This window comes from Erinaceus europaeus, chromosome 7 (genome assembly GCF_950295315.1).
Source record: "Erinaceus europaeus chromosome 7, mEriEur2.1, whole genome shotgun sequence".
Taxonomy (NCBI): Eukaryota; Metazoa; Chordata; class Mammalia; order Eulipotyphla; family Erinaceidae; genus Erinaceus; species Erinaceus europaeus.
The window spans coordinates 94,131,965-94,156,144 of record NC_080168.1 but is presented as its reverse complement, the minus strand read 5'-3'; the positions used below and the strand labels follow the sequence as shown (position 1 = coordinate 94,156,144).

Sequence of the window (24,180 nt, the reverse complement as noted above, 5' to 3'; positions counted from 1 at the left end):
TTTTTGAAACCCACAACTTAAATAGCATAACTAGAAAAAAGAGTGACAGATATTTTATAATAAAGTAGCTGCATGAACTTTTAAAATAGGATCCGTTTTTTTAAAATTTCAGAGTATGGAAATGTAATGGGCTAATAGGCTAGATTTGTGCTATTTCATTTATATGATAGACATTTATTGACCTTAATTTATATAAATATTATACCTAGTTATAAAGATTTATAAGTTAGCATTGCTTTTATTAGAAAGTTGTTTTAAGGTACTTCAAAAAGTCACATGACAAATACTTCCTCTTTCAGTTTAACATATTAAATGACTATTTTCATGTTGCACTGGTGAACAACTGTTTTCACTTTTTAATTTGACACTATAGATACTAGCCTATGGAAGATTTGAACCGTAGCCAACTAGAATTGAAATGTCTCAAGGCATTTCCAGTTATTCCTCTCAATGGCACGGATCTAGAAGCTACAACTAGTGAGAAAACAAGAGCCTGGAATCCTAGTAATTATGTAGGAGAATAGACCTGAGGGAGCCAGATAGGTTATTTAGCTGGTGAGTAATCTGAAGACACACCTTGTCAGAGAGAACGCTATCTCATTGAATGTGAGGTTCAAGGTTTCAGTGGTGTAAGTCAAGATGGTAAATCTTGAGAAACTAAGCTTAATAAACAGTTGGGAGATAGAAGAAATAAGTAGACTGATGGAATTAAGTAATATTATCCTTGTGGGATCTAATTGTAATTATGAAATGGAATTGATAAAACTGAAAACCGGGAGTCGGGCTGTAGTGCAGCGGGTTAAGCGCAGGTGGCGCAAAGCGCAAGGACCTAAGGAAGGATTCTGGTTTGAGCCTCTGGCTCCCCACCTGCAGGGGAGTCACTTCACAGGTGGTGAAGTAGGTCTGCAGGTGTCTGTCTTTCTCTCCCCCTCTCTGTCTTCCTCTCCTCTCTCCATTTCTCTCTGTTCTATCCAACAATGACGATGACAACAACAAAAAACGGGCAACAAAAGGGAATAAATAAATAAAATAAATATTTTTTAAAAAACTGAAAACCACTTTGCCTCCCAAGTAGAGTGCCATTCCCTATTAAAATTACTGAAATTCAGTAGAGGTTTGTACTATTAAGGTTTAGACTCGCTGCTATCTGCTTTGCATTTTTAATAATTGGAAAGGTTAGCGGTGGAGGTAGAGAAAGAAGAGTACTTCTCCCCGAAAAACAAAAGCTGGAGATTCAGTGAGGTCAAATAATGGAGAGGCTTGTTTTTAGAGTACTTACAGAGTTTCTTAAACCCACATTCTGCCAGATTTGGTTGGAAGTGATTTTATAATAGATGAAGGTAACCAGAAAATGCTTAGTTGATGGTTTTATGTGATCACAGATCTAGTACAGAGTAAATAATTCTATTCAAATATATAGGCAAATTTTCACCCAAGAGCTTATGTGAATACTGTGTGCCAAAAATTATAGAGGCCAGAGAATGGAATCCTGCGTTCAAGTGATGATAATAGTCAACTTGTCTTCCTTGTGTGTAGAAAAGTTTACGTAAAGCTTACAAATTCAAAGACCCATAACTCCTGAAGCTTCCTACAAATAGAAGTCAGGAATTAATAAATTAACTTATTAATAAATCAGCAAAATTTAGTAGAGCTTCGGAGGGTTGGAGAAAATGGAAATTACAGCTTACTGAGTGCTTTCTTAGTGATTCCTATACACCTATGAATTTTCCAGGCACAAGGATTAGCTGTAGAAGAAATCTACATGTTTATATTTGAAGTCTCTGAGAATTTGGGCCTCTAAATAGGAAAGAAACTTCTTGAATCTGGCTGAGAGTCACATGCTTTCAACAACATCTCTTTGCGGCCTCTTTCCCCCCCCCCCCCCATTTTAAGACACCTTTGTGAGGGCTAGTTGGCTCGTGGAGAACTGGAGCATAAATGGGGTGGTTTAGGAGTGATGTTATTGACATATTTAAGTAAATAACATGTTAGTGTTAAGGACTTGTAGAGCCATTTTATAATTATTCAAATTAATACCAGGTGCTCTGGAAAACACACAGTTTGTAGAGAACATAGTAAGTTGCAGTAGTACATAAAAGCTGTAAGGGGTAGAACTTGAATTTGGCAAATACATACATATATAGTCACATGAACATTGCATGCTAGGTATCACAGGTATGTGTAGAAGTTATTCTCCTTTAGGATATCTCTGTACAAGGTGCTTGACTACTGTGGTAATTCATTACATATTTCATTGCATTAGTATTCCTATTATTTTGTGAACATGATGAGTATATGTTAACTGTGTGTATGACAAGCAAGATAAGGTGCTTACATATAATCTAAAAAGAGGCTTTTTAAAAAAAATAATAAAGTTATGGGGGAAAATACTGAAGTTTTAGAAAAATTAAAAGCATGTCTTGGGAAATGACCAAGAAAGAGTTTAAATGAGATTATTGAAGAGACTATAGATAAGCTTTTTAGTAGTGGGGACATCTTCTGCATGGAGTGGATTTAGCATGGACCACCTTATTAAAAACAAAAAACAAAAAACATACTGAGCTATCATTGGTACAGCTAAGAATACTCTTTGTAATTTTAAAGAAAGTTTTTTGGTCTTTTTGTTTGTTTGTTTTAGAAGAAAAGGATTTTTTCACTAATGATAGCAGAAAGAACCAGAATTGCATTTGGGACCCCATGCTTATAAATCCAGTGCTTTATCCACCCGTATCAGAAAAAAAAAAAAAAAAGACTTATAAATTTATTCAATGCAAGAAAGGAGAGAAAGAACCAGAGCATCATTCTGACAACTGTGATGCCAGAAATTGAACTCAGACATCATGCTTTTCAGTCAGTCCAGTTCTTTAGCCACTGTACTGTCTTCGAGGCTACAAGATGTTTGTTTTCAAGTTCAAAGATACAGCTATGGTATGCAACATACCAGACACCCCCACCCCCAAGAAAACAACTTTTTAAAAAAAATCATTAGTTCACTAGAGTTCACACTTTATTTTCACCTGTTCCTTCCATGCTGTCCCTCAAGTACCACTCTCCTCCAATACCAAATATTTATTGACTGTCGTGTACCGAGTGTTGTTTTAAGTATTTCTTGTGAATTATTTTTTTAAATTTGAGACTTTGCTCTTTAAAAAAAATACATATTTACTTTTCATGAAAGAGAAAGATACAAAGAAAGAGACGAGGGCACTGCTCAGCTCTGGCTTACAGTGGTACTGGGGATTGAACCTGGCACCTTAGAGTTTATCAGGTGTGAAAGCCTTTTGCATAACCATTATGTTATCTCCTCAGTCCTGAATTAATTTTAATAGTCCTATGAGAGGTTAAAAGATTTGCCTAAGTTAATATAGATATTAAGTATCAGTAGTAGAGATAGGATTATATTACTTTGTAAGCATAACAGTGTGATCACAAATCAAGAGAACTACCTTCTTTAAATAATTCAGTAAATACTACCTCCTGAATGGCATAGCCCTAGAAACCATGGTATAAACTATAGATGATAGATCTACAGGTTTCAAGTAAAGCATGTGGTAGGATCTATTCACTTAACGTGTTATTGAGTGCGTATCATGAATGAAATACTATTAACATCTAACAGAATAGTAGATAATTGTTTCTGCTTTGGGATCTTGTATTTTAGTGGTAAATGACAGAATGAGCATGCATTCTACTAAGTAACATAGTTCTGATTTACTCTTTTGCATGGAACGTGTAAAAAGATTATCTTTGAAGAGGTGATACTTGAATGGAAACCTGAATGTTGAGAAATCCTGGGGAAGAGCTTTTCAGATACAGACGAGCAAATAGAAAAGTCCATACAAGAATGTTATAAGTGCTTAATGCGTTAAAAGAAATGTGTGATGAACAAAGAGTAGAAGGTTAATGAAGTAGCAGGTATCAAATCATGGAATCTTATGATTTCATATTTAAAAGATGACTTTACTGTGTTGAATGGAATGGGGAAGGGAAGGAAGAATGATAGGGAAAGAGGAATAAAGCTACTACTGCTATAATAGACAAGGTAAAGTGACTTGGTCTAATACACGCTGAGAAACAGATTTGAATTGCTTAGAAATAAAGCTAATAAGTTTTGGTGATGTGAAATGTGAAAGAGAGTTGTCAAGGATTATTTCTAAGGTTCAAGACATGCATTGCTCTGCAAAGGGGAATACTAATCTTTTATATGAAATTTCTATGCCAAAACATTGTTATGAGTCTTCGTCTTCCTTTTAGCTAACATGTTATTTTTTTTTTTTTGCATTTGTTATTTTAGAGACATGATTCTGTGTTTCTTTTTAAAAGTTTTATCTATTTATTTTGGATAGAAACAGATAGAAATAGAGAGGGGAAGTGAGAGGAAGGGGGGAGGAGAAAGAGATGGACCAACCTACCTGCAGCACTGTTTCACCCTTGTGAAGCTTCTCTGCAGGTGGGTGCTGGGGTCTTGAAGAGTATGTACACTATCAGGTGCACCACTGCCTGTGCCTTCTGTGGTTGTTTCCAGTACTAGTAAAAGAGTATGTTTCCTCCTCAGCTGACACTGTTCAGTTGTTGTAGTTTGTCCCAAGTAATTCAGATTTAATGACCACTGTGTTTTAATAAAAATATTTTTATGTTCATATTTAGTAGTATTCATTCTTTTTGTCCTAAAAGAAGTTCATTTGAAAACTACTCAGTTATTAAGCATTCAGATCACATCTGAATTTGCTGTATTCCTCTCCCCCACCTTTATATATTCACACCTACTAACAAAATGCAACTCAGATCTTTTGAATTTATTAGCTGTTTACAAAATCAAGAGTGAAGGGGAAAAAATGATTCTTTGTTACTTTCTTCTTTCACCCTCAGTACTTTCAATTAACTCTTATAATCGTATTCTTTTTTAAACATTTATTTATTTATTCCCTTTTGTTGCCCTTGTTGTTTTTGTTGTTGTGGTTGTTGTTGTTATTGATGTCATCGTTATTGGATAGGATAGAGAGAAATTGAGAGAGATGGGGAGACGGAGGAGGAGAGAAAGATAGACACCTGCAGACCTGCTTCACCACTTGTAAAGTGACTCCCCTGAAGGTGGGGAGCCGGTGGCTCGAACCAGGATCCTTACGCTGGTCCTGGCGCTTTGCACCACCTGCGCTTAACCTGCTGCACTACTGCCCAACTCCCTTCATATTTATTCTTATATCCTTCTCCCAAAGCTTTTGTTACTATTCAGAGAATCTCTAATATCTAAAATATTATTGAAGCTGTAAAACCCTGTAATACAACAGTGTTATTGTTTATATAATGCATATAAAGTAAACATCTCAATGAGTCTTGGCAGCACTTACCAAATATTAGAAAACAGCCAGAGGGCACTGAAGTTTTGTAAAATGTGTATAGTGGTGGGAAGCTATAGAAAGAATGAAAAGGAAAACTAGAGGAAAGAAAACTTGACAGGTATAGAGAAAGGAAATGGAGGGAAGAGAAGAGATGCTGCAGTTTCATAGGCATTCATAGAGATCTTCATCTAGTACTGTATTGGGCTGGGTTGCTATTAGGAACACTAGGAGTTAAGAGATCTAAATTCTAGTTTCAGTTCTTTGTGTCACCTGGGCGAAGTCAGTTAACTATCTGAGGTTCAGACTCCTCATCTGTTAAATGTGAACATTGGACAAGATGATCTTTAAAAAGGTCCCTTCTGACTCTAAAAAATGTATGATTTTTTTTTTCTTTTCCTTTTTTGGTGCCTAGCAACAGTGAGAAACAATTCCTGTTGGCAGGAATTTATAGCTGTATGTAGAAGATTTAGGACAGCGTATTTGAGAGAAGGACATAAGCTCCCTGAGGGTAGAATTCTTCTTTCATTGTTGCTCATTAGTGCTCCAGGCAGACTTCTTTAGAAAGTAGGAAAGTGACAGAGGCAAATAGACTGCAGGAGGAAAAATAACATACCACTCAAGTTTCTCCTCCAGACCCCACCTCCACTCCCCCCACCAAGCCCTTTCTTCTTTCTTTTTTAAGCAGACTACTGCTCAGCTGTGGTTTATGGTGGTGCCAGAAATTGAACCTGGGACCTCTTGTGCCTCAGGTATACAAGTCTGCTGCACTACTAATGATGCTCTGTCTCCCTGACCCCAGAGAGCTGTATCCACTGCAGCTAGTACAGTGCTAAACACATAGTAGGCACTCAATAAATGTTTGTTGAATGAATGATGTGAAAAAATATTCATTGTGGGTGCACCTAAAATCTAGAAGAAAACTAAGGTGTTTGAGAGTAGGAAATGATTTCTGCCTAAGAAATCTTACATAATAAGGCTGATTTTTAATCTCTTGCTGTTCCTTATTTTGTCCCAGATTGAGGGAAAGTAACTGCAGCTAGAGCATTCTCATGGTCACAGAAACTGTAGTAGTGACTTAGACAAACAACATATATCTGGACCAAATGACTATGTAACTTAAAGGAAAGCAAGGTCAGACTCAGGTTTCCATGGTACGTGAAGGTAGTACATAGGACATAATATCTATGTTGACTTTATGCAGTTGAGAATATAGACATAATACTGAGGCTGTTAGATTTCAGTTAACTTTAATGAAATATTTGTAATTCACCGACAATCTCTAGGTTGGAAAGTGTACCATTGTTATGCCAAAATAAATGCTGCAGATATATATGTGGAGGGATATAGGACAGCATTTATACTATGGCTTATATAATATTCTAATTTTTGAAGGTTATAATTTCAAAGTCTTTAGGTCTTTGAAATTATTGGACCCAAAAATTGGGATGGTGGGCTGGGATATCACTGTAAATCCCTAACACTAAGGTCACCTATTTATTCATTGGCTCTCACTTTGTCTTAACACTTTTACTAAATTTCCAATCTAGAATACACTTGGTTGGCTGGTGTGCCATTTCAAGGCAGATTGTAAACCAAGTGCACTAAAAAAGCAGATTAAAAGGAGAGGGGCAGGCATTTGCAGGCAGATAGGGTAACATTTGACTTTAAAAAATGGTTTCTTACAGCTATAGTCAGGTTGTTTGATAGATGCTGACCTTTAATGTTAAGTTTGTAAAAATTGTAATGTTGAGGATTATTTGTACAAATAGTAGTAGAGAGACCTTTCAAATACATAAAAAGACATACAAGAATTAGAGACACTGGGGCTAGGTAGTGGTGTACCTGGTAAAGCACACGGCGTTTATGCGCAAGGACCCAGGTTCAAGCCCCCAGCCCCCACCTGCAGAGGGAATGTTTCATAAGTGTTGAAGCAGTGCTGCAGGTTTTCCCCTGTCTATCTATCTACCTATCATCTACCTGTCCCTTCCCTCTTGATTTTTCTGTCTCTATCCAAAAAAAAAAAAAAATTAATAATAAACTAGATTAGGCACCAGCAATACTGCTTAACTGGTAGAATACATCCGTCACCTGTATGAAGTCTTTGGTTCAATGTCCAGCACCAAAAATAAATAAGTGAAATTAGATCAGCAAAACAGAATGAAATGTCTGTAAACTTCATAGTTTGAAATAACACATAAGATTGCAAATTTCTTAAAAGCATATTCATATTTGTACAAAATATTTTTGTCAAAAACCATCTGATTTGTTACAGTCACTGGTAGTTAGCTTTTTTCTTTTTTAAAAAAATAAAAGTATGAGCAGAAGCTAGAAATAAAAGCAGTTTAATACTCATAATGTTAAATATCAGACTATAGTATATTTTTCTTAAAGCCAAAGTCCCTATGGAGTGAATTGATTATTCTATTTAAAATTTGTGGATTATATTACAAATTAGTTCATTTTCAAATGTTTGAAGTTGCCAACTTCAGAAGATGGATCCCGGTGTCATTCCTGATGGCAATGAATTTCCTTCTTCTGAATTTTTTTAATAGGTGCACTAGGCCTTCCAATGAGGGGAATGAGCAACAATACCCCTCAGTTAAATCGCAGCTTATCACAAGGCACTCAGTTACCGAGCCACGTCACGCCAACAACAGGGGTACCAACAATGTCACTTCACACGCCTCCATCTCCAAGCAGGTATTTATTGATGAACCAGACTATTTCTCAGAATGTGTCTTTGTAGAGTCAGGAGAAGTCTTAGTCTTATAATAGGATAATTAGTTGCTTTTTCTGCCTCAGTGCTTTTCAATGAGGAAGAGAAAAGTGGATACCCTATGCTCAGCTTATTTCATTGCAAATTGATAAGTATAGAGTAAGATGTGTTTATCCTGTAGCTAGCACACTTGTAGTCAACTGAGTGGGTAGCAAGGGTTAATTACCACCTAGGTAGCTTTTTCAAAAGCCAGCTCACTTCCTCAAAGGAAGGTGTGCAATTTAAAATAGTGTTAATTACTGCTCACTTAACCACACATCCATTGCTCTAGTGAGACTAAAACAGATGACATAAATGCTGCATGTTAGTGTGAAGAATGCCATATATTTAGAATGAAATTATTCTAAATATATGTATGAAAATATATTTTATGTGACAGTCACATCAATAGTGCTTTCAGCTTAGATATCACTTTATATTATCTCCATATAATTTACCCTGGTTGTTTTGCTTACTTTCCCATTTCAAAGAGCTAAAATGATGAGACCAAATAACAATAAAAAGTAGTGGTGCAATTTGAAAATATTCTTGAGTAGGTTGTAAAGGTAGACCAATTAATTATAGAGAATTTTAATGACTGATTGTAAAGGGCTCATCTAGTATAACGGACTTCTTTTTCAGGGGTATTTTGCCTATGAATCCTAGGAATATGATGAACCACTCCCAGGTTGGTCAGGGCATTGGAATTCCTAGCAGGACAAATAGCATGAGCAGTTCAGGGTTAGGTAGCCCCAACAGAAGCTCGCCAAGCATAATTTGTATGCCAAAGCAGCAGCCTTCTCGACAGCCTTTTACTGTGAACAGGTAAGATATTTATTGATACTATGTCTTACTCTAGTTGGGGGTGTTTTCAAATTTGCCCTTTATATTCAGCACTCTGTTCTTGACTCCTCTGTCTCATAAGTGTACTTCATCATATAATTTTGACCAGAGGTTTTCTTTCTATAACACATAACTTTACATTCCAAAATAGTTCTTTGGAAAATCAGTTTGATTTAGAAGTACATTAAAGCTTTCCAGTAGTTAGAAAGGATTGTTCTTAGTTTTCCAGGAGGCATATTTTTGTTAATATGCCTTTCCTCTATTCAGTGACATTGGGTACCCGTACAGTAAAAGTTCCAGTCTTGTTAATTATAACTGGAGACATGTTTATTAACTATTCCTGCCCTGCCTTGCTTCACTAGTACTTTGCTTAAGTTTTCAAGTACTTTAGAGGCTTATTTGACCTCAACTGTGTGTGTGTGTGTGTGTGTGTGTGTGTGTGTAAGTAGCAGGGCCTCAATTTCACTGTTCCCACACCAACTTTTTTAATTCAAATTCAGAGACAAAATGAGATAGAATACTGTACCGGAGCATCTCTTGGCACTGTGACACTTCTAGGTGACACTGGGGCTCAAACCTGAGCCATGCACATAGCATGGCACACACCATACTCTGAGCTTTCCAGCTCCTTGACGGGAGACATTTAAATACTACACCTAGCTCATGGAGAATAGTGTGTCCTGGAATTTAAAAGATAAATTGTGCTTTTTTATTCCTTTTATGTTGTTGTCCATTGCACATGCAAATCAAAATGACAGTGTGAATATCATCATTTTATCTGTTCAGATTTTAGCTTACATGTGAATTATGCCTACAATATAAGGCTTTCATTTTTTGCCCCCCCCCAAATGTGTTTGATTGCTTTTTTTTTTTTAAATGAGAAACATGGGGGCAGGGAGAAACCTTGACCTGATTACAGCCACCATATCCATTAAAGTCATTTTCTTTTATCTAATACTAGTAAAACATGGTCAAAACTTCATCCCATGAACTCCTGTTACTTTACTCAGAGTTATTAAAACTCACTTCTTTGAGAATTTTCTAAATATATACAGTAGCATATCTTAGGCTTTATTACATCTTTCTACATTTTTATAGACTTGCTCATTGAATGCATATTTAAAATTTTGCCTTTACATGTGTTTTCTCATTGTAATTGTTCTTGGAAAAATATTTTGATTGTAAATTATCAATGAAACATGGGTCTAAAACCCTACATATTACTCTAATAAGTCATATTTATTGTAAAATGCTTTTATCTTTTGATATTCGATATTTGAGAATACTTATATCACCAAAAGTTCTGACATGCTACTAACCATCTCTGTTGGCTTTCTAATCTTCTTTGGGTATTGTTTCACAAGCTGCATATTTTGTGAAACTATTGTTTGATCATGTTTTACAGATTTATACAAAAAATGTTATCTTAAAAAGTTTAACCCTACTTATAACACTGATACACTCTTACGAAATTATTGATGTACTTTGGTTGTAGAATTTGTATTAACAGTTCTTTTTGACATTCTTAATTACTTCTGACCTTGCTTTAAATTTAATTTTTTTTAAAAATTATTTCCCTATGGTTAAGCTTCTGCTAAAAGGCAGTCATTGTAACTTTATCAAGTATCAGTTATACATAATTTGGAATTGAGGGCTCTAAAGGAATTTTTTCTTTTTAAGTTACTGAAATACAAGCTATATTTAGATGAGAATGATGTTTCAGAACACTGACTTCAGTTAAAGAAAAATGTCATTTAATTCAGGTCAACTAGATATTTATCTAGTACCTATTATATCCTGTTCACCACTAAAGTTAGAGTATGCATAAATGATTATCACATGGACTTCATGCTCAGGGAGTTTATATTCTGGTTGAAAAAGAGAGCGATATAAAAGATTTTTATTGAAATATAATACTATCACACTTTTACCAGAAAATGAAATTTAAACAAGTATTCTCTTTTTATTTTATTTTTTATTTTTATTTATTTATTTATTTATTTTTTCCTCCAGGATTATTGCTGGGCTCGGGGCCTGTACCATGAATCCACCGCACCTGGAGGCCATTTTTTTCCCCTTTTGTTGCCCTTGTTGTTGTAGCCTCGTTGTGGTTATTATTATTTCCATTGTTGATGTTGTTTGACAACTATTCTTAAACTCCATTTTTTTAGGTTAATTGCTTTATCCAATCAGATGGTTCTCCTAGTTTACAACAGTTCCCATAATCTCTGTTTTCTTCAAGACACACACACACAGACACACACAGACACACACACACACACACACACACACACACACACACACACACACACTTTTTTTTTTTTAAATCAATCTGCTTAACATGTTTGGCTCTCATTTGCTCATAGGAATACTTTAGGGAGAAATGTTTTTTAAAAAATAAATAAAGATTAACCTCAAAAAAGTTAAGTCAGTATTTATTTTAAACATGTTGTTTTATATGAGAAGTTCAAAAAAGTGTACACTTTTGTCTTTCTTCATCTGAAAGTTAGTGTTCTTACCATATATCTAAAATTATTTTTTATGTACCCAGTATGTCTGGATTTGGAATGAACAGGAATCAGGCATTTGGAATGAATAACTCCTTATCAAGTAACATTTTTAATGGAACAGGTAAGCTTATTCTGGAGCTAGCACCCTACTGAAACAATTACAGATTGTTGAATTGCAACATACTGATCTGAAAGAACATTTTTGTGATAAATGTTAGAATTTTATTCAGTGAGAAATTGACGGAAATAGAACTTAATTCATGGAACAGTTAAGAGATACTTAAATGTTATTTTTCCTTGGTATAATAATGACATGGTGTTTACATAACATCAAGGTTATTTCCTTAACACCTTGAGAATGCCTAAACGTATCACCTTCAGTCTGCATTTATGCCTCAGAATCTTTTTGCTTCAAAGCTTTGCTTCCTCAGTCTTGTCACTATGAGAACTACATTCTAAACTAGGTTGTTTGGTGTGGCATGCTGGCTATAAAGACTAAATTGAAGAAACTGTTCTACGAAGCACTTGCATTTTTTATTAATAGTTTTAATAATACTAATTTTGACGTTTAACCTTTTGATTCTTTTTTAATCCAGTTTACATGTAAAATTCAAAATTCAGTTACATGGAAAGCCAATTCTCCTTTTATCAGTAAAGAATTCCTGGAAACTATCGCTTTGTTTCCTTTATCAACAGCTTCAGACAAGACAGAACAGGCTTTTTTTTGCTGTTCTGCTTTAAGTGTCACCCTCTCCACCTTTGTGTTCAGTTCTTTTCTAAGAAAGGAAATCAACATACCTATAAGTATAGGAACAAAAATTACTATGATTGAGAAATAATAGCAAATTAAGTGGAGCGTGAAAGAAAGCACAGTGAAACGGCACACAGAGAAGATTCAGTCTACAGGTGTGATTTGTGGTTATGAGCTTTTCATTTTTAAATGCTTATGTATGTGTGAATATTTGATATTGAACACACAAAACTTTATAATTCCCAATCTCAGCATGTGAAATGACAGCTTTACTTTCTGGATGTTAACATGTTATGAAGTAATACTATTCTCCATTGTTTTTAAAGGTACTATTTTCCCCCTTGTTTTATTATTTTCTGAAGCCAGGATGCATACCACAAAAATTCATAAACTGCATTATGAACTTATGTGATTGGTTATGTGATTGTTATCTTAAAATTGTCACCTGAAATGGAAAATTACTATGATACATTTTTCTATCAACAAAGTAATCTTGATATAATAGTTTTTCCTCCCTGAGATTCTCCTATGATCAGAAAAAGAAAAATTAACTGGGGAAAGGGCAAAATAAAATTAAAAAATAATTGTTAAACACTGGATGAAACAAACATGCTGCAGTGCAGGCTAAAATTAATGAAGAAAATTAAATTTCTCAAAAGTTAACAAAGGTTATGAGATTAAAAGAAGACAAAATCACGAGGATATTTAAAATAAGCAGATGAGAAGAAAGTTGGGTTAAATTTTAATTTTTAAAATAGAGCAAACATGCCTTAATTTTTAGATGAACTCAAATAAATGTTAGTCATTAGCAGGTATTTATTGAGCGCCTACTGTGTAATAGGTAATGTAAACATTTGCAGTTGGCATCGTATTTCTATACTTATAACCTCTTGCTAGATATGGGAACCTTACATATTCTGAAGCATACTTAAACTCCTTTTTTCAAAACATACATGTATACATTGACAGACTTGTATGGGAGCCAAAGAACCACAGTGCAAGAGTCTGAGGGCTTGTGCAGTGTATGCATCACATGTGTTTATGACCATGTTCAGTAGACACAGACACTGTCTATCCAATCTATATATAATTGAAGTTCTCCAAGCATTCCAGATACAACTTTTGCTTGGATATGAAAGACCAGCTAATTAACAAATTATAACTTTAGATTACTGTGTTTCATGGGGAAAATGTACCATCTTACTCTTTTGTCTATGTTATTATGCTATTACATATTATTGTTGCTAAATTATTCATTACAGGTTTGTTTTTTTTATGTATATGTGCTGCCAAAGTGAGCACAACAGTTTGTTTTTTTTAATGTGAAATCAGTCCACAGATACTTACTGAGATCTATAAATACCTAGTACAGTGCCTTGAATTATTTAGGAAGAAGGCACATTCCTTTCAAATTATATTATGACTAGTCTTTATAGTATATATCATATGTGCTGCCGAAGCGAGCACTAGTCTTTATAATTATGTTGAAATATTTGTAGAATCAATAACTGGTATTCTTTCTTATGATTTAGATGGAAGTGAAAATGTGACGGGATTGGACCTTTCAGACTTTCCAGCATTAGCAGACCGGAACAGAAGGGAAGGAAGTGGTAATCCAACTCCATTAATAAATCCCTTGGCTGGAAGAGCTCCTTATGGTAATTAAGCTTTTTAATTATGACCAATGGAAATTGTCTAGTATACGAATAAACATATTTTTGTGTGCTCTCTAATCATATTAGTGTGATTTTTTTTTTTTGGTTCAGCTTTAACTTATGCTAGTTTTTTTCCCCCTCTCAGTATATCACATAACAGTGTTTAATCGAAAAACTTATTTTGTACAGAATCCCCCAAAAGAAGCCCATATTGATATGTATACATAATTTTTTTTGGCATCTCTGCCTTAATACACCTTAAATCATTATTTTGTGGTCTACCATTTCTCTTCGTAACAGTGTCTTTTTTTAAAATACACATTTCTAGTAATTAATAACTGACCATGCACTGGAAATTTTTTTCTAGGCCAGTTTTCAGCTCCCACACTGCTAGCATTGGGCCAGATCGTTCCTTGTGAATAGGAGACTGTCCTGTGTGTCACAGAATGTTTTGCAGTATCTGGCCCCTCATCTTCCATTGTAATAAACAAATGTGTGTAGACATTGATAAATTTTCCACAAAGAAAAAAAAAAAAAGCTTCTCCTACTGCTCTTGGGTCATGTACTGCTTATGTAGACTCTTGGTCACCATTAATGCCCTTGGTTACTTTGTAATAAATGATAAATTTGACTGAAGAGCTTAAACCAAAGAAAGGTGGAATGTAAGACATGGATTAACAACTTATACATGAAAATTATGTAACAGCAGTGTAGTCATCTTTATTTAATCCTTTGCACTTAATTATTTTCTTTTGGGGAGAATCTGATACAGACCAATAATAAAAACATCGAATTTATACAAAAATCAGCTCATCACTTTTCTGAGAACAGGGTTTCTCTCCACTTTCCATTTTCTTTCAAAGATTTCTATGACTTTAGAAATATGAATCTAATTGACAGCATGTGCAGAAGGTAAAAACCCTATTGTTCATATTCCAAAGTTTCCATATCAATCTTCCAAAAGTAACAGAAAAATGATCTGCCCTGGAAGTTGAGTGCCTAGCTACTTGATTCTCAGTTCAGACTCTAATGTTTTTAACCTTTCCTCATAGGTCCATTTTTTCATCCCTTTAATCATTCCCGTTGCTCTCCTTGGAACATCTCTAGTTTCTCCATATCGTTCTTGAATTGTGGAGCCCCAAACTGGATATTGTTCTCCAATAAGGGCCCGACTAATGCCAAGTATAGTGGGAGGATTACTTCCCAGTTCTTGCATGTTAAACATCTATTACATGGAGTCCAAGAAAATCTGAAATAATATGGAGTTGTTTTGTAATTGATTGCAATTTGCTCACTCTGTAAGTCACTTTCAAGTGGAATACTGACATATTCTTTTAAAATTTATTCTGTTCATTTGTATTTGGCAATTAACTGGTGTTTATAATGGTCAAATATTTAAATACAAGTTATTAAACAAAACAAGTAAATTTTAACCCATACAACAGTATACTTTACGCACCTGTATATGACACTAGACTAGAAGTACAGGGTTACCACTTCCCTCGTATTATTCTGTATGTTGCATGCACTGTTAATCAGTATATGAAAATTTAGCTCTTCAGTGTTAACACTGATTACCAATTTTTTGAAATGTGCTTTCATAATGTAATACAAGAAACCTTTTGATGTCTTTTGAGGAGAGTTAACTTTTTATAATTTGTAGCAAGATATCACAAATATCAATTGCAATTCTCCTAATTATTTTCATTACCTAGTTGGAATGGTAACAAAACCAGCAAATGAGCAATCCCAGGACTTCTCAATCCACAATGAAGACTTTCCAGCATTACCTGGCTCCAACTATAAAGACCCAACATCAAGTAATGATGACAGTAAATCTGTAAGTAACTGAAAATTTTGTATTGTGAGTGATGTAGTTTTTCCCTTCTCTTTATTAACAGTTTTGTAGAATTTTTTTTTTTAAGGACTTACTAAATTACAAGCTTGTTTATCTTGAATACCTATAATAATATAACTTCTGAAGAATATGGAAAATCTTTATAACTTAGAAGATAGCCTATTTTTTTCCTATTTCATATAGGTTTGCAAATTTCTGTTGAACTTCTCAGAGTTAATTTAGACTTTTATTGTAGTCCCTGTCAGCTGGATCCCATGAAGTTTGATATTATAGCCTTCTAAGGAGCTGTGTTTTTCTTGAGTAAGTTTTCTCCTTGAAGAATCTTTATACACATTTTTATTCCTGTGTTGATTCAGCCAACTCAGCTTCCTCTTTCTGACTTAACAAATGTGTTTATTTCTTCCACATTTCATTGAAAATAGCTTTTTTTAATGTGCGATGTGAGTTTGTAATTGACAAAGAAGATAATTGGAGTAAGAATTAAATGACATTAAAAAGTTTTAAGTCTTTATATTCTAACATATCTTAGAGGGTTTTTTTTAATGGTGCTGTTTTAGGTAATGCTATATATTTTTAAGTGAAAATCGTAAAGAAGTACAATTTCAGGTGTATCCCAAAGCATAAACTTCTGAGATAGACTGGTGGTTTTTCTGTGACTGAAGATCTGAGATAAATAAAATTATCTTCCATATATATTGTCTTTTAAATACTTGGTGTGGGCAATACAGAATCTATTTATACTCCCTGGGACAGTTGTGGAAGCAAAGTATTTTTTTGTATAACTTGAAAACAGGTAATAAAACTACCAATTTGCATATAATAATGAGTAGAAAGACGCCACTGTATAACCTTGGCTTTTTTTACAGTTACTAAATTTTAATGTCCCATTTAATTTTTCTCTTTCGTGCTAGAATTTGAATACATCCGGCAAGACAACTACAAGTACAGATGGTCCCAAATTTCCTGGGGATAAAAGTTCAACAACACAAAATAATAACCAGCAGAAAAAAGGGATCCAGGTGTTACCTGATGGTGGGACTCTCTCTCTTTCTCTCTCTCTCTCTCTCTCTATATATATATATCAAATATATTACAGAATGCATTTTCTTTACTTTTTCCTCAAAGGTAAAAATGACTCTTATTCTACCCAGGTCGGGTTACTAACATTCCTCAAGGAATGGTGACGGACCAATTTGGAATGATTGGCTTATTAACATTTATCAGGGCAGCAGAGACAGACCCAGGAATGGTACATCTTGCATTAGGCAGTGACTTAACAACATTAGGCCTCAACTTGAACTCTCCTGAGTAAGTATTTTTCTTTTCTTCCACATTTCTCCTACCTCCCTGCAGACTTACAGTTTAAAATTTCATGTTGTCAGATTGTATCACCTACTGCCACTCATTGTTGCTACTAGTTGATTTTTTTAAAATTTATTTTTTATTTAAGAAAGGATAAATTAACAAATCCATAGGGTAGGAGGGGTACAACGCCACACAATTCCCACCACCCAATCTCCATATCCCACCCCCTCCCCTGATAGCTTTCCCATTCCAGTTGATTCTTTTGATCATTTTTTTCTCATTAGGTCTGGGTCACTGCTCTTTGTAATATTTTTTCTCTTGTAATTTGGAAGTTTTAATATATACATTTAAAAATCTTGGAATCTCAGCATTTTTACTTTCTTTGCTTACACAATACCCAAACTACTCACTTCTTTAGTCATCACATTGATCTTGTCATTACTAGTAATTTAAGTTTCTCCATAATTTGAAAGGTTTTTTTGTTTGTTTGTTTGTTTTTGTTCCATGCCACTTTCTGCTTTCTCTCCTTCTCTTTTTACTGATTCTTACTGTTTTATTCCATGGAGTTATTATGTCTATTGATTCTTCTTCTTTTTCACTGTTCTTAACATCCCTCTTTTTTCCCTGAAATAGATTCAGTTTCTTCTCAGACATTTAAATGATGTGATCACTCAAACTAGTTTTTTTACATATGCCTTTGATTACTTTGCTCTTCTCTCCCCCCCACACCCCCAAGCCATTTTTTAAAATTGTGGCTAATAATGGTTTACAAAATTGTAAGATTACAGAGTATAGTTTCACATTTCACCTACTACCAAACTTTTGTGACCCCATCCTCCCAATGATAATCACCATAATTCTCACAAAGTTTGAGACTTCTTTTTTTCTTTTGTTTTTTGCAAGCTCATGTTTGTCAATTTTCTAGATTCTACATATGAATGAAACCATCCTGGTAGTTGTCTCCTAGCTCTTATCTCACTGAACATCTAGTTCCATTTGTCTTGTCACAAAGGATACAATATAATTGCAGAGTAGTATTCCATGGAGTATATGTCCCACAACTTCTTTATCCAGTTATCTGTCTGTTGGTATTTAGGCTGTTTCCACTCTTTGGCTATTGTGAATAATGCAGCTATGAACATAGGGATGCTTATGTCCCACTGAGCCAGTATTTTCATGTCCATTGAATATAGGCCTAAGAGTGATATTGCTGGATCTTAAGGTATTTACATTTTATTTGTTTAAAATATCCTTACAGTTTCCCAAAGGGACCAACCATTCCAGCTTACATTTCCACCAGTGAAGTAACAGAGTCCCCTTTTCTCCACAACCTTGTCAACATCTGTCATTTCCTGTTTTGTTGATGTGGGCCATTCTCACAGATGTGAGGAGAAACCACAATATAGTTTTAATTTGCATTTCTCTAATCATAAGTGGAACATTTTTCCATATGTCTGTGGGCAATGTGCATCTCTGTAGAAAACTGTTTTTAGCCCCCTTTTTTGTTGGGTTATTTTTCTTTTGTTGAGCTATATGAGTTCTTTACAGATGTTTGATTTCAATCTCTTGTCAGATGAGTGATAGGCAAATATCTTCCAGTTATTAGGTTGCATATTGTTCCTTGTGATTTCAATTTGTAGAAGCTTTTTTAGCTTGATGTAGTTCCATTTATTTAATCTTATTTTCATTTCACATGTCTATGGTGTTCAGTCTCCAAATACATCTCTGATATTAAAGTCCTGTATTGTTTTTACCCATATTTTTGTCTATGTATTTTACAATTTCATGTCTAATCCCCAGGTCCTTGATCCCTTTTGAACTAATTTTGATGCTTGTAGTGGTCTCATTTCACTTTTCTGCATATGACTTCATGTCCAGTTTCCCCAGCACTACTTGTTGAAGAGACTTCCTTTTCTCCATTGAATGGTTTTACCCTCTTTGGCATATAATAGATAGCTGTATATATCTGTGCATTTATTTCTGGGCTCTTGATTATTTGATCGGTCTAAGTGTTCATTTTGATTCTAGTTTTTATTTTAATTACTATTGCTTGTACAAGCTGAAGTTGGGGAGTGTGATACCTCCATTTTTTTTTCCCCCCTGAGGAAGACCTTGGCTATTCATGATATTTAGTGGTTCCACAGAAATTTCTGGATGGAAATTTTTGGAAATCCAAAATTTCTTTGATGAATTTACTTGGGTGTTCTGATAGAGGTGGCTTTAAATCTGTAGATTGCTTTTGGTAAGATGGCCATTTTAATAATGATTATTCTTCCTGTCCAGGAACAAGGAATGTTCTTCAATTTCCTTATGTCTGTTTCTTTTAATAGTGAATAACATAGGAGTAAAAATAGTATTCATTGTAGGATGCTTTGTTAGATTCACTTGAAGGCATTTTATGCTTTTGGATTCAATTATAAATGAGATTAATTTCTTCAGTTCCTTCTGGGTCATCATTTTTTATAGAAATGCCACATATTTATGTATGTTGCTTTTGTATCCTACTTCTTTACTGAATTTATTATTTCCAACAGTTTTTTGTGGAGTCTGGGGTTCTCTAAGTATATTATCAAGTCATGAGGAAATAGTGATAATTCCTCCCTTTCTTACGTGTATTCCTTTGATGTCTCCTTCTTTCTTGATTACACCAATGAGGGACATCTAGGACTATGTTCCATAATAGTGGTGACGAGAATAAAGCTTTCAGTTTCCCCCCATTGAGTATTGTGTTAGCTCTGAGTTTGTCATATATGACCTTTACTACAGGGTGGAATTTTTTTCCTATTACCTGTTTCATAAAGTCTTTATCATAATTGCATATGGGATCTTGTTAAATGCCATCTGAGCATTAATCAGTGTGTTATGGCTTACATTTACTGATTTGTGAACCATTGCTACTACTCTGGGATGAATCCTACTTGGTCTTGGTGAATGATTCTTTTAATAGTTTGTTGTATTCAGTTAGTCAAGATTTTGTTTAGGATCTTTGCATCAGTGTTGATGGGAGATACAGAATTATATTGTCCTGTCTTGGTAGAGTCCTTTCCTGCTTTAGGGATCAGAGTGATGTTAGAATATGTTTGGGAATGATTCCTCCTCTTCAGTTTTCAGAAAGAAGTTAGGGAATATTGGTGTTAGTTCTCCTTTGAAAGTTTTTAAAATTCATTAGAAAAGTCATTGGACCTTGGCTTTTATTCTTGGGGAAATTATCAGTTACTCTTTTCAGTTTCTGCAGTAGTGATTAACCTGTTTAGTCTGTCTATTTCCTCTTGGGTCAAACTTGGCAGGAAGTATGATTCTAAGAATATATCCATTTCATCTGTGTTGTTCTATTTATTTTCATAGATATATTCATAATGTTCTTGCATGATTCTTTGTATCTCCCCTGTATCAATTATAATTTCATCTCTCTCATTCCTGATCTTTTTTTTATCTTTTGCTTCCAACCCTAACTCCCCTGTGTATGTAGATAGTGGTTTATCTACTTTAGCTATCCTTTGAAGAACCAGCTCTTGGTTTCTTTAATCTTTTGAATGGTCTCTCTGGTATCTTTTTTTTTTTTTTTTTTTTTGATTTTTTAAAATCTTTATTTAGTTTTTTTGGATAGAAACAGCCAGAAATCGAGAAAGGGAGATAGAGAGGGAGAGAGAAAAGAGAGATACCTGCAGCCCTACTTCACCACTCGTGAAGCTTTCCCCCTGCAGGTAGGGACCAGGGGCTTGAACCCGGGTCCTTGCGCACATGTGCTCAATCAGGTGTGCCACCACTTGGCCCCATCTTTCTGGTTTCTATTCCATCATTTTCTACCCTCATTTTAACAGTTTCCCTTCTCCTACCAACTTCTGGGTCTCTTTGTTGCTCTTTTATAGTTGGTTCAGTTGTGACATTAGCTACTTTACTTGAGACCTTTCCCCCTTGTTAATGTGGACCTATATTGCTATGTATGAACTTTTCTCTCTTATAACTAACTGCTTTTGCTATGTCTCATAGTGCCTGGTAGGTGGTGTCTTCATTACTGTTCTCCAAGTAATTTTTAAGTTCTCTTTATCTATTGAGTGACCCAGGTATTATTCAAAAGCATAGTATTTAGTCTGCCTGTCTCTCTCTGTCTCTGTCTCTCTCTCTTTTTACCAGAGCACTGCTCAGCACCATAGTGGTGCAGGGAATTGAACCTGGGGCTTTGGAGCCTCAGGCATAAGAGTCTGTTTGCATAACCATTATGCTATCTACCCCTACCCTGGTTCTTTTATGATTGATTTCTAACTTTATATCCCATAGTCAAAAAAAGGTACTTTTATGATTTCAATATTTACATACTAATTATTGATATCTTTGTGTTCCAACATATGGTCAGTCCTTGTGAATGTTCCATGTGTGCTTGAGAAGAATGTGTATTCATTACTTTTGGAATGAAATGTTCTGTATGTATCTGTTAAGTTTATCTCATCTATGACTTCATTTAAAGACCTCTGTTTCCTTGTTGATATTTTTGTTCAGATGATCTATCTATCAATGTGTTCAGCTCTATATTACTGTTTTACTGTTGATACCTCCATTGAAGTCAGTCAGTGCTTGTTTTACATATTGGGTTATTGGAAAAGTCATGGCATGTTTTTCTGTGCCAAAATGTGTCATGATTTTCCCAACAATCCAATATTTGGGTGCACCCGTATCTGAAATATGTGTATATAAGATAGTCACGTCTTCTTGTTGGATTGATCATCTGACCAATATCTAATATCCACTTCTGTCTCTCTTCTTTGCTTGAAAGTCTATTTTGTTTGATAGCAAAATAGCTCTTCTGCATCTTTTTTCTGTCATTGACTTGGAACACTTTGCTCCAACTTGTCACTTTCAACTTTTTTTTTTTTTGCCTTCCCTTTAGATGTGTGTTTCCTGGACACATAGAATAATGAACGTTTTCATTTAAACCATTTACATATAGGGTGAAGATTGACATATATAGTTGTAGTCATTCTGATTCTGTTTTGAGGTTTTTTGTTCTTGGTTCTTTTCCTTCCTGTTTTTTCTCTCTCTCTCCCTCTCCCCCTCTCCCCTCCACCTCCTTTTTTTAACCAGAACACTGCTCAGCTCTAGCTTAGTGTAATGAAGGGAATTGAACCTGGGACTTTGGAGCCTCAGGCCAGAGTGTCTCTTTGCATAACCATTGTGCTATCTACCCCCCACCTCTCCTGTTTGCTTCTATGTGTCATTTTCTGTGATTGATCTTCTATAATTGTCCCCTTTATTACACTTATGCTTCCTATGGGTCTCTGTTCTATATTTTGTTTTGTGGCTATCATGAGTGTTATATATTAACTTATAGTATCTGCAACCATCCTTTTTTAAGTTGACTTTGATTCATCAATATTTGATTTTACCACTCCATTTTGTCCTCATCTTTCCTATCTCTTTGTTAATAACTGTTGCAGTTATTTGTGTTTCTGATTCTATTCTACCACTGGTCACTTCACTTAGAGTTTGGATTCTTTTGTTGCTGCTTTTTATGTGAGACTCCTTTCAGTATTCTTGCAAGGCAGGATTGGTGGTGGCAAATTCCTTTAGCTTCTGTATGTTTGAGCAGAGCTTTATTTTTCTCTTATAGTTGAAGGATAATTGGAAGAGCAGATCTTTCAGGTTTTTGTTTTGTTTTGTTTTGTTTTGTTTTTTGCCTCCAGGGTTATTGCTGGGGCTTGGTGCCTGCACTAGGAATCCACTACTCCTGGGGGCTATTTTTTCCCTTTTGTTGCCCTTGTTGTTTATTACTGTTGCTATTGCTGTCATTGATAGATAGGACAGAGAGAAATTGAGAAGATGGGGAGAGAAAGACACCTGCAGACCTGTTTCACCGCTTTTGAAGTGACCCCCCCCCCCCCCCCCCCGCCCAACAGGTCGGGAGCTGAAGACTCAAATCGGGGTCCTTGCGCTTTGCTGCATGTGCACTTAACCCACCACACTACTGCCTGGCCCCTGATCTTTCAGTATTTTGAATATTATCTTTCCATTCCCTCCTTGCCTCATCAGATGAGAAATCTGAGGAAAGCCTGATAGCTCTACCTTTGTATGCTAGTTTCTTTCTTTCCCTAATAGCCTGCAAATATTTTTTCTTTCTCCTTGATTATTTGCTAATTTTACTATGATTCCCAATCCTGTCTATATCTTCTCTTCTTGATCTGTGCTATTAGTAGCTGAATCTAACTAGAGGAAAAATATACAGGTTAACTACCTGATCTCACTTAACATTCATAACCAGGAGCCTAAATTGGGCCCTTATAATTCTTCCAATTATAAGCATACCTGGGACATACCTGGTCTTTTTGCTCTTTTGTTCTCCTTTACAGATATTTTACATGTGCCTCTTTAAATCCCTAATGCCTTTTACCTAATCCATACCTTTATGTGATGACCTTGCTCTTTTTAAATTCTCTTTCACTAAGAAAGATTGAAGAGCTCAGAACTGTGTCAACATAGTCCTGTAGACCTAAACCTAACATCATTTGTAGCCACCTTGTCTTTACCATATTGATCCATTCTTTGTATTTAAAAATCTCTCTAAAAAAGGGAAAAAAATAAAATAAATAAAAGGGAAAGAAAGGAAGGAAGGAAGAAAACTTCCCACTGTTGCTCTATTTGCAGTCTTTGGGTATGTCTTTTCCAAGAATTAGCATACAGCTATTTTCTACTTCTTCCATCTTTCAAATATCTCCTTTTAATCAAACTTTTCTAAGTTACTCTGTAAGTATTTGACACTGCTCAAAGGCCAGTAGTGTGTGAGGTTTCGTTATGATTACAGCTCCAAAAATCTTTATAGGCTTACATGATCTGTAATGATTTGTGTCTTTCAGCTGCTTCTGCTTCACCTGTTGATGCCACTGTCCACGCTGTTCCAGCTTCATTAATCTTCAAACATGCCAGTCATAGCCTGTCCCCCTGCCTTAGTCAGTCTAGCAGTTCCTGCTCATTAGAAAACTTTCCTATCAGATGATTAAAATAATTATCCCCTTTATATCCTTCAAATCTTTGTTCATATTTCAAATTTTCTTTCCTTCCCTCTCTCCCTACCTCCTGTCCCCTCACTTCCACGGGAGGGGAGAGAGACAGACAGACAGAAGTAGAAGAGAGCATCACTATATTATATGCAGTTGTTGGGGTTTGAACCTAGAG

General features: G+C 35.1%; 1 protein-coding gene across 5 annotated transcripts in view; it reads left to right on the top strand.

Moving 5' to 3' along the window:
- CNOT2 (CCR4-NOT transcription complex subunit 2) overlaps positions 1–24,180 on the top strand; it is a 101,391-nt gene that overhangs the window by 63,361 nt on the left and 13,850 nt on the right. For all 5 annotated transcript variants that reach the window (XM_016191296.2, XM_007530114.3, XM_060194944.1 and 2 more), the window contains 7 exons: positions 7,892–8,039; positions 8,737–8,919; positions 11,489–11,568; positions 13,731–13,856; positions 15,569–15,693; positions 16,623–16,743; positions 16,863–17,019. In XM_016191296.2, coding sequence (XP_016046782.1) covers positions 7,892–8,039; positions 8,737–8,919; positions 11,489–11,568; positions 13,731–13,856; positions 15,569–15,693; positions 16,623–16,743; positions 16,863–17,019 — 940 coding nt within the window. The remainder of the gene's footprint in view (positions 1–7,891; positions 8,040–8,736; positions 8,920–11,488; positions 11,569–13,730; positions 13,857–15,568; positions 15,694–16,622; positions 16,744–16,862; positions 17,020–24,180) is intronic.